Source organism: Setaria italica, chromosome III, assembly GCF_000263155.2.
Source record: "Setaria italica strain Yugu1 chromosome III, Setaria_italica_v2.0, whole genome shotgun sequence".
NCBI lineage: Eukaryota > Viridiplantae > Streptophyta > Magnoliopsida > Poales > Poaceae > Setaria > Setaria italica.
The window spans coordinates 13,697,117-13,707,803 of NC_028452.1; the positions used below are offsets into that span (position 1 = coordinate 13,697,117).

Consider the following 10,687-nt stretch of genomic DNA (forward strand, 5'->3'; position numbering starts at 1 on the left):
TAATAATGTACAGATCTCACAATTTGCAAGAACTTCACTGAGACAATAATGATGTACAGCATTCGCAGTTGCATACAATCTCCGTGGCTCACCCGGTCACTCTAACTCTACACAGGGGACAAATGCCGTGGACAAAACTGGGAAAGTTAACAAAGGAGAAGGAAACTTGACAAGAATCTATGCACCCGACTTAAATCTATCTGCTGGAACTATGCAGCCTTCCACCTCTCCAGATTTGCACAAATTGCTGCAGGTATCCGGTTATATACACAAACCAACACACCATAATGGAGGAAGCAACAATCGCTATGGGAAGGTCATCGCCATATACAAGCCCCTGCTGGAGCATCCATCGAAATTACTTATCCCTCCTTTGAGATTCTGATGCTAGTACATCTCTCGTCTTCTCAAGGCTTTTTCTTCATCGGAAGTCTTCTCATCATCGACGTGCTTCAACAATTCTCCATTTAATCTAGTTGTCAAGGAGGGAGACAATGGAGCATAAACACCTATATAGTAGGGGAAAAAACGATATTAAAGACATTCAAATAAGAATTATATGATGATTTCAATTCGAGAGGAGTAAAGGCCACACACTTCTTGATTGTGGGATCCTTTCATAATCCTTCGTCACATGCAACAAGATGGTACCGGACAACACCACAATCAAACCACAAATTCCAGAAATGATGCTTCCAGGGCTTTGACCGGACCAATCCTGCACAAATAATTAAACCGCATGACAATTAGGGCTAGCACATAGTTAAACTCTTAAACTTCAAATAGATGAAAATTCAACAAACTTGGTATTACTGTTTGTCCTATTTAGTAAGCAGTCCTAGACTCGCGAAATTTCCTATGCTTACTAATACGATAAAAATTACTATTTTTCTCCATCCATCAAAGAGAAAGGTTCCATCAATTTATTGCAGTTCACTTATAATAATCTGCAGTCCCAGTAGTTTATACTTTATACGACTAGAGTTGAGGCATGCATAAGGAACAAATGCAACAATGTGAAATTCTCCAAAAGGGTCCCAAAAATGTATCAGGGTAAATGGCATGATGAAAATAAGAAATGAATATATATGCTGAGGGTGAAAGAAAATTTACCTTGAACATTATGACACTTGCAAGTATTGTAAGAGTTGTGAACATTACGTAATATATTGGAGACACAATTGCTGTGTTGAATGTGTCAAGTGCCTACAGTGAAAAAATACAATTTACTAAATCAAAGTGAACAGGAACAAGTAACATAATATTTGCGGTAACTGTATAAACTAATGCACTTCAGTGCATTGTTCTGTAAATAGTGGTATTAACTCTACCATAGCAGTCTACAAAACTATATGCCACTAGATAATATTCTGGAGTCAGGGATAAGAGGATGTTGCCCAAATTGGATCTAAAATGTAGGTAGAAACACAATTAGGACTAAACAAAGTCAGCAAATGAGCTTTTGATGCAAATCAAATAGGTCCACATCATGTCAACCTAGCATTTGGCCACCAACTTATCATAATCTTACTTTCTTTTCCAACATGTTTGGTTGTTGAGAAGAGTGATAACAAGCAGAATATTATATGCATAACAATTATTTGATGAGAATGGGACATGACACTTCTCAACGTAATAAACAATTCAAACCCAACCATAATTTGAAAGATCCAAACCAGTTGAAAATGGAGTTAATCTCACAGATAAAAAGAATCAATATGATTTATTTCTAGGTGGCAATTTTTATGTTCCATTCTGTTCTTAGTCCTCACTAATCAAACGATGTCTATATATTTCTTACAGTCCATATGGTTTTATACCGTTTCCAACTAACAACTTCTGTTTTGAATCTTTGAAGGTTACGCAGCTTGCAAACATAATTCCTACTTTTGCTAATACATTTGCAAAGGTTCAACTCCCAAATTGCATTCAGATAGCTCTTCTCTATCATGTGCATTTATCCAGCTAGAATGTAAATGGTTGTGCTAATAGTGTCATAGGTTACTGAATGGAAGCAAGTTGCAACAAGTTGTACAAACCTTATTCAAATAATTCATCTGTGTCAGCACACAAGTAGCCACAACAAGCATAAAGAACCAAGTCTCTGGATATATTAATTGGTTTGTCCCCTCAAAAGTCAGCTTTAACGATGTACCAAGAGCTTTAACACTCATGACCTGAATAATGAGAAAAGTTAGCACATTCCCTAGCCAGAATAAAGAATGTATTCAAATAAAACATTAGAGAACATATGAACTGCTGGCAGAAGTGCCATTACCGAAAGAGAACCCATCAAAGAGCAAATGGCGGTGTAGATCAACACATTTGACTGCCCATATAGAGGGGAGAAATAGAACACCAGGACAAAGACAACCACAATAACTGAAGCGACATATAGCAAGAAAGCTGCAAAGGAAAACAACAAGGTATCTCAGTCACAATATTTAACTTCCTACAAATCATGAGCTAGCAATTGTATGAGTAAACCACACCCATAGTAGTCCTCACCAGGTTGCGTTGCCATGTTCCATATTTCCCTAACCGATGTAATCTCCTGCTCCTGTGGAGCATGGATAACAATGACCACAGACCCTGCTATGCACATCACGCAGCCGAGCACCCCGAGGGCATGCAACCTCTCATTGAGGATGAAATGAGCCAGCACTGCACTGAATGGTGAAGACACCCTCAATGCCAAATTCTAGCTTGACCGAAAAATGAACGGGTAACAGCTGAATTGCAAGACGAAAGTTGAGCTTCCTGACCTAACAATTATGCTGAGTGCTCCAAGTGGAGTAACCAGGACCGCGGGGGCAAAGGCATATGCCACGAAATTCGCAACCTCTCCCACAATCACTGCAAAGAGGAAAAACTCTGCTCAGGATCGCCCGTAAAATACTATCTATAAGCATCATGCCCCAGCTCTGTACTGAAATCGCACGAGGAAACCTTACTAGTGATCATGCCAACCCACCACAGGGGCTCCATGAGGTACGAGTACCCGCCGACACCTGCACATGCCACCACCGTCATCATCAGGAAACCAAGCCAAGCAAAGCAGTCATCTCTTTTGACCAGAACCGGCCTGCTCCAGCTACCAAAGGCAACAGCAGCAGCAACAACAACAACAACAGTACGAGAGGATGTGAGGTGGGGCGAGCGACCTGCGCGGACACCGGAGGCGACGGCGGCCCGGCGGAGGCCCTTCTTCTTGATGATGAAGCTGGCGCCGATGAAGCCGCTGGAGAGCAGCGCCAGGACTATCCCCTTGACGTTGTCCGTCGACAGCTCCGGCCCTCCGGAGGCCCCTTCCCCTCCTCCTCCTCCCCCCATCCCTCCTCCCACTCCGGCCGCTCCTCTACACGGACGGCCGGGTTCCGGCGGGGATTGCGACGGGTGGGGCCAACGCGACACCTGATTGCTGCTCCGGACTCCGGTTTTGGGGTTCTCTACCGCCTAATCCGACGGGAATGCGGTTGTAGGGCTGCTTGGCGGGGGATTCTGATGGTTCTTGGGAGGGGAGAGGACGAGCTGATTGGACAGGCAGAGGAGGAGCTGCGCACGAAGGGGGCGAGCGAGACGCCCGAAGGAGGCCAGGGAGGACGAGTCGACGAGGCGAGACGGAACAAAGCACGCTGATTAGGCGTCGTTTTCTCGCTCTACGGAAATTTCTTGAGAGAGGGGGAAGGTGTGCGCCTGCGTGGCTGGCTGATGGGGTGATTGGCGGGGGGCCCAGCTGGCATGGCACAGCTGGTTCCTGCCAAGAGTGTACCACGTGGTGAATCCGGCGTCGGATGGGAAATTCGGCTGGGCTGTGGATCATCCATCCCGAGTTTTCTACCGCGTATCGTGTAAAAGTCTACCGCCTCCGTTTCACAATGTTTGCTCATGAGATTGAGAGAAAGTGTTTCAATCGAGTTTTCTATTTTGTATCGTGCATACAAGAGTTCTCTGTGTTTTATTATGTACGTTCATGATCAAGAGAATGTATCACAATGGTTGCCCATTGAGAAGGATGAAGTTCACTCCACACACCCCGTCTTTTCATCAACATAGAGACAACTGCGGCAAACAAGAATCACGATCCAAAAAGGTTACTAATGCTTCAACCAACAATTTAACAAGGCTCAGCTGTGTGCATCCTAGTTGATACATATGTCGGGAGTTAATACTTCTATCATCTAAAGACTACACAACTTTGAAATTGAAATGGCAAAACAAAACATACGGGTCGAGAAAACAGGGCCAAAACATGCGTCTATTAGCCAAAGCATAGCACGGATGTCCAATTACGTCTAGAAACAACAAGGACTAGCATTCTACAATTACGTCTGCAAGGTAGGCTGCAGACTAGTCGGGATGCCAATCAGGCGCCCAGCAAAGCTGAGCAAGGGCTCTCTGTGGCAGGGAACTGAAACTCTTCTACCCAGTCAGCTGCCGATCTATCACTGCCGTAGCATGTCCCGTAGCTGAAGCACCTGTTGCCGTTGTTCTGGAGGGAGCATGTTGATCTGCTCAGCAGACATGCCCAGGACTTGCTGGACGAGCATCTTCTCCATCTCGGGCGTCAGCTGCTTGAACAATGACCGGATTAAATAGTTCATTCTGGGAGAAAACATAGGAAGGTAATGGTAGTACCCGACTGTTGCTCCCAAATGCTAAGAGAAGATACTTACAGGTGCTTGTCCTGCCTGGATACCACCAATTCCTTGGGCCATTTGTCCGGGCAACCCGGGTAACTGTCCAGGGAAATGGGAGCCTGCAGCAGGCGCTTCTGGGCCCCGTCCCCACGGAGCTGACCTATCAACTTGCATGGGCGTTGTGCTTTGAGTATTGTAATGTGAACTAGCCTGCTGAACAGATAGATTATGAGAACTGATGTAGTGAACCATGGTCGCCACATTACATGGAAGATGGAACTAAAAGAGCACACCAGTAAAACTATCTTTGCAATTAGGACCATGTGTAACTGAAGCTTGTCAAACTTTCCTCTATTTGCTATCCTTAAACGAAAACATAAATTCGTGGAGATATATGTGGACAAATGGTTGAAATATCCCTAGAACTGCAGACTCTGCTCCATACACCAGCCATACACTTTTTAATGTTTAAAGAAGAATGCTTATAGCTGATCCTGGTGTCGACTAAACAAACAACAGAAAGTAAACAAGCATCTAGCAGCCTAGCACTACTTTCAGGACTATACTGGCAGAACCATATAAATTTCTTAGTATACATAAAAAGGGGCTAATAGAACTTTTATTTCCCAAGCATTTAGGAAGTGCCAAATATGTCTATACATCCTTTAGAAACAAAGAAAGGGGGACTAGCAGATATTATTTGGAATTTTCACATATCCGCAGGTAGTTGTGAGTGTAACACAACACCACAGCTTTAAACTTTGTTTCACAGAACCATAGATACTTAGCCTATATAACACACAACCATAACTTTCGCTTCTTTTCCTCATCTGGATGCCACCAAAAATTAAAAAAAAAAGACATCAACTGCTCCAGTTATTTTGCCTTCCCCTTGCAGCTTGAGCCTGAAGACATACTTTTTCCCTACAGATAGCTCAGTATGACGCACATCATTAAGGGCCAGTAATATTTTGCCATTGACCTCTGAGGGGTACGCCATTCGTGCTTTCACTCCCATTCTTCAGCATACAAGTTAAAATTATGATGCTTCATAATACCTCGGCATCCCAGTAACGTGCTCATCACCTTCTATCAACACTATTCTCTCCAACCCCAACTATCTTTCTTACTGTGGTACATCCGTACATGTAATCAGATGAGGAACACCCAAGAGAGGCAATCAGGTCAACCAAATTTAAATGGCAAAGGATATCCATGCCCATCTTTTTCAGAATATAAATAAATGGTATACCATCAACGGTAGCAAAACACATGTTCACAGTCCATTCTTTGTTAATGAGAAGAAGCCAAGGCCCAAGACAGCTTTCTTTTTATTTTTGCATTTGCATATAGACAAGAGAAGCAAAGTTGTGGCTTTTGCATTATATGGATCTAAGTACTAGTGGTTTTGTGAAAGAAAGTTTAAAACTTTTGATTTGTGTTACAGCAACAAGTACCAATGGCTTTGTGAATTTTCTCATTTGTTTTTTCACATATCTGGAATATTCTTAAGCCAGGACTACAATGGTGCATTAATAAATCATTAGTGGAAACTGTCAAAACATGAAAAGGAACTGCTCCCTCCAGTCACAAATACTTGACACTTTAACCAAAATCCTGTCAAACTTTTGAAACTGACTATTAATAGTTTTCAAAATACTGGAAACATAAAAAATCATATGCGTAGATTTGTCTTGAAAAGAACTTTCATTAATTCTCATACTTATTAGGTATTATAACTGTGTTCTGATAAAAAGTAGACATCAAAGTTCAAACTCAAAGACCGTTAAAAAGAGTCAATGGCTTCAAGTATTTATGACCGGAGGGAGTATGATATAATATTTGAGACTGTATAAGTTTTCTGTATCGGTGCCCTTAGGAATAAATTATTGCCTTGGGCCTAAGAAGTAACAATAGCAAAATTTGACCTTTACATGCACCAATAATCAGAGGAAAAAGCCAAATGATAATTAGAACATGGAAAGCATCACTAGAACCTAGCTAATCTTATGTCGCAGAATTGTTGTACAGTACCATATGAGTGCCAGATTTGATTAAAAAAATTTATATGACGAACATTTTGGTCATACGTCATTCGATACTGAAATTTCAATAGTCGGCACATAAATTGATCGATATGTTAGTCAACTTTGGACCCTATGTAATTTGCTTCTTCCACACCTAGAACTATTGTGATGACAGCAATAAAGAATGTGATTCTTAATTGCATCTCCTACACCTAACTCTTCCAAACAATCTTCATCAAACTCAGATAGAAATGGGAAGATACTCATGTTAGCTTCTTTCAGAAGGCAATACCAAAACTCCAATGCAACATAACCATATCTTTCAGAAGAGAAGAAACTGTACCGGGTATAGCTGTGGTGGTGGCTGGCTAGGCAATGGTGGTTGGCCAGCAAGGAAAGAAGTTTGAGGGTTCCCGCCTGGCTGCAAAGTTTGAGGGTTCCCGCCTGGCTGCAAATTACAAACATGATGATCAGGATGCAGAGCATGGTACCTAGTTATCATCATCATATAGAATCTTACATGAAACATCTGTTGTTGTAAAATGTGCTGAGGAGCATTTCCATGAGTCAAACCAAATGAATTTGGCACTTGCGGATGCATCTGATGTGAAAAGGACTGCATGGACTGTGGCCTAGGCATCTGGGGCAAAGGAGGTTGGAACTGTTGATTAAACATTCCAGGATTTTGCAAAGGTTGCTGTGGCTGACTATGAACTATAGGCATATGTGATGGAAGATTAGAATACTGCGGAGGAGCATGAGGTAGGGTCATTGGATGCTGAGATGACTGAGGAATCGATGAAGGCATCTGATGAATAGGATATCCTTTTGCTTGTGCTGCTTGTGGTGGATTTGCTGACATAGTAGGAAGGTCCATGGTTGATCCCACATTAGATGGACCAGATGGAAATGGGGTAGAATGTTGAGCAACACTCTGCTGGTTAGCAGGTAATAGTGGTGGAGGCAAGCTGACATGATCTGGCGCTGTAGCTTTAACTGACGAAGGTGCTGTCGGCGCTGCTGTGGGTTGGACTGTGTCTGAAGGTTGTGCCTGTAGGACAGGGAATGTGACAGTAAAATTCAATTTGCTTGTTAGCAGGACAGATACTAAGATTCATGAAAAGTTCAAGAAGTTTGTTTACAGTTTTAGGCGTTTTCACCATTCCAAGTACTACTTGTGCCTGCAAGCAGAAAGGCATATAAGATGCTATTTTGTTCAAATGCATGTGACAAAATCATTTTGAATTAGTAGTGAGATATGCTGTTAGATGATGTGATGGAGAGACCAAGACAGATTTTGCCACAACAAAAATAACATAAGCAGGTATTAGAACAAGAATGTTTGAAACAAACAGTTGGAGAACAATCTTAAAGTAGAACAAGTAGTGACTTTATGCTATTAGTGTTTGCTGACCAACAAAAGTACATAAAACATATCCAAAGTTCTCTCATTAAGAAACAAACAAATAGAAGCGAATGGATTGTGTTGACACTAGCAAGAGATTCATAGCAGACATTCAAAGACAAATATTAAGCTGACTGTCACGCCTAAATTCCCTTCTAAGGGGTGTAAAAAGCAACCAACATTTTTGTACACACTAGTGTTCATGAATCCCCTTTCTTGAGTTAACATGGACAGGCCCAATTGGAAGGATAGAGAGCCTCTGTTTCCCTCCCTAATTCGTCAGGCAACTAGAAGCTACATGCCTCGAAGCAATATGAACCAAATCATTTCCGGATTATTAACCAAATACGAATTCAACAACCCGCAAAACCCTAAAGCCCAACAAATATCTAAACTCCGTGAGCGGGTTCAGCCGAAGCACCAAATGCAGGATAAAGTGAGAGCACGCGCAGCGAGAAATCTCACCCGAAAGAGCGCACGGGTGACGTCCGGGTTGTCGACGAGCATGCGGCGCACCGTCTCCTGGTCGTGGTCGATCAAGGTCTGCGCGAGCAAGCGCCGTAGCATAAAAAACCAGTAAAAAGGTAAGCAAATCGGCGAACAAACCGGCGGGTGGAAAGGGACACAGAAGAGAGGAGGGAGGAGAGAGAGGAATTGGGCTGGTAGGGTTTGGGGATTTGGGGTGAGGGCGCACCTTCATCTTTGACATCATGTCGTACATCTCGGAACGGGACATGGCGTTGATTTGGGCCGCGAGGGCTTCGCCCGCCGCCGCCTGCTTGGCCGCCATGGAGGGTGGGAGCGCGGCAGCGGCCGGAGATTACGCGACGGCGACGGAGATGGGGCGGACACCGGGGACGGGACGGGAGGAGACGGAAGGCGGCGGTCTATGCCGCTATCGAACTGCAACCAGCAAAGGCTGCCTGCAAGCCGCGGTCTGACCAGAGTACCAGACAAATAGCTGTCAAACTCGAATTGTAATCTGAGTCAAATAGCTCTAAAAGGGGCAAATGGTTTCATATTATAATTGAATTTGACTCAGAATTTCAAAATCCCAGGGTACGAGGCTCTTCAGAAGTTGTTCGGTACAAACCAATAACTTTATTGACACGAAGAGATAAGTGTTAAACTCGAATTTAATCTATACTTAAACCATTGTGATTCCATATTTTCTCGATAAAGAGAAATTGTAATGATATCTAGTCAATACGAAACCTTGAACAACATTTTCGACCAATTCTATTGCCTAGATACGTATAACAACTAAAACAAAAAATAACGATTTGATGGTAAAAAACTAAAAACAAAGTCTAGGTAAAAAAAATTCATCAGTCATACACGCTAAATGTCGAGATGCCGCTGCAACTAAATCATATGAATCTAGTATCTATAGGATAATTCATGAATAAATTCGACAGATAACTTAGAGGATAACCTAGAAAGGAGAAATTTTATATTTTTCTAAAAAATGAATCATAAATGTATAGCCATAACGGCAACAAGTTTACACCGGTCCTCACCGCGCTCTAGTTCCTGTAAAAGCTCTAAAAACAATTGCAGATGACTGATGAGTAGGTACTCGGAGTAGCGTGCAATAACATTTTACGGTTTTAATATAATCTCTGATCATAAATATTTAATGCTTCAATTCAAAGCTTGCTAAACTTCAAAACTTTAACCAGTAATAGCTTTTAGAATATTTCGTTTGTAAGCTAAAAAAATTCATATATTCAATTTTTCCTTGAAGAATACTTTCATGGACTAATACATTTATTATGTCCTATAATCTATAATTTTAGTTTTGCAAAATACCAATATAGATGCAGTTATCTCTCATGCACTCCTAAGAATACATGCATGCAAACCCTCACATATTAGCACACCTGAGAGACTTAGGCGAGGACTTGAATTCACTGTAAGAAACTTAACTAATTGAGCGATGCTTTCGCTATAACTATATTTTTCTAATAGAAATAAAAGTCACATTTATGGCACAGAAGATAATAATACGTCATCTTCGATTTCCAATTCAGTTACAAGTCATCTAGAGTTTTTTTTCCCCTTTTTGAGGAATCAAAGACCTTTTTACTTAAAACCTACTCTTTGTACACGATGAATACTTTTGTTTTTTTGTTGAGACATTAACGCAACCGTTTATCTACTCCATCCGATCCTAAATATGCATTAGGATTTTAGACTTCATACATATTGCAATAGATTAGCATGCATTCTTAGGAGATAAAATGTTGTATAATTAGATTCACATTGCACGTAGTAGTATCTTTGAACAAGATTTGATCTTATGGCCACTGACGATGTACTGTAAGAGTAATTGGTAGTCCAAAGCATACTCCCTTCATTCTAAGGTCCTGTTTGGTAGGGCTTCTCAAAGTGCTTCTCCACCGATTTTTGGTGAAGCCCTACCAAATGGTCAATTTCAAAACGGCTTCACCACCAAAGCCGGGGAGAAGCCGCAAAACGGCTTACACTAAAGAGGAGAAGCCGAAAAAAGTAGCTTCACCGGCTTCTCCTCTCTCTCCAAGCATTAAGTGATCATAAAATTATGTATATTGCCATTGAGAAGCCGTTTTACCAAACGTTTTGCAAAACGACTT

The 10,687-nt window shown here is 41.9% G+C and overlaps 2 protein-coding genes across 4 annotated transcripts; both read right to left on the bottom strand.

Moving 5' to 3' along the window:
• Nucleotides 1–6: 6 nt before the first annotated feature.
• LOC101756184 (probable magnesium transporter NIPA3) lies at nucleotides 7–3,685 on the bottom strand. Of its 2 annotated transcripts, none has more exons than XM_004961460.4 (9): nucleotides 3,165–3,685; nucleotides 2,955–3,011; nucleotides 2,766–2,856; nucleotides 2,509–2,669; nucleotides 2,279–2,406; nucleotides 2,040–2,177; nucleotides 1,114–1,206; nucleotides 598–718; nucleotides 7–472 (listed from the first exon to the last, which is right to left on the bottom strand). In XM_004961460.4, the coding sequence occupies exons 1-9, from the start codon at nucleotides 3,331–3,333 to the stop codon at nucleotides 468–470; spliced, it is 963 nt and encodes a 320-aa protein (XP_004961517.1). In that variant the 5' UTR covers nucleotides 3,334–3,685; the 3' UTR covers nucleotides 7–467. The 2 variants fall into 2 exon arrangements, with proteins under 2 accessions (XP_004961517.1, XP_004961516.1); XM_004961459.4 differs by having other exon boundaries at nucleotides 7–509; nucleotides 3,165–3,674.
• Nucleotides 3,686–4,069: 384 nt separating this feature from the next.
• Nucleotides 4,070–9,012, bottom strand: LOC101756856 (basic salivary proline-rich protein 2). Of its 2 annotated transcripts, none has more exons than XM_004961461.3 (7): nucleotides 8,767–9,012; nucleotides 8,538–8,615; nucleotides 7,810–7,848; nucleotides 7,188–7,718; nucleotides 7,011–7,115; nucleotides 4,677–4,853; nucleotides 4,070–4,571 (listed from the first exon to the last, which is right to left on the bottom strand). In XM_004961461.3, exons 1-7 carry the CDS (start codon nucleotides 8,860–8,862, stop codon nucleotides 4,446–4,448), a joined length of 1,152 nt encoding a protein of 383 aa, XP_004961518.1. In that variant the 5' UTR covers nucleotides 8,863–9,012; the 3' UTR covers nucleotides 4,070–4,445. The 2 variants fall into 2 exon arrangements, with proteins under 2 accessions (XP_004961518.1, XP_004961519.1); XM_004961462.3 differs by having other exon boundaries at nucleotides 4,677–4,850; nucleotides 8,767–8,973.
• Nucleotides 9,013–10,687: the final 1,675 nt, after the last annotated feature.

Excerpts from the sequence above, each read along its gene's own strand:
- LOC101756856 (XM_004961461.3), bottom strand. The coding sequence starts at position 8,862 with ATGGCGGCCAAGCAGGCGGCGGCGGGCGAAGCCCTCGCGGCCCAAATC. Across the intron at positions 8,616-8,766 it reads ACATGATGTCAAAGATGAAG|ACCTTGATCGACCACGACCA; the intron begins GTGCGCCCTCAC and ends TTGCTCGCGCAG. Across the intron at positions 4,572-4,676 it reads TCCAGGCAGGACAAGCACCT|CTGACGCCCGAGATGGAGAA; the intron begins GTAAGTATCTTC and ends TTGTTCAAGCAG.
- LOC101756184 (XM_004961459.4), bottom strand. The coding sequence starts at position 3,333 with ATGGGGGGAGGAGGAGGAGGGGAAGGGGCCTCCGGAGGGCCGGAGCTG. Across the intron at positions 2,670-2,765 it reads GCACTCAGCATAATTGTTAG|TGCAGTGCTGGCTCATTTCA; the intron begins GTCAGGAAGCTC and ends TTCACCATTCAG. Across the intron at positions 2,407-2,508 it reads GAACATGGCAACGCAACCTG|CTTTCTTGCTATATGTCGCT; the intron begins GTGAGGACTACT and ends TTTCCTTTGCAG.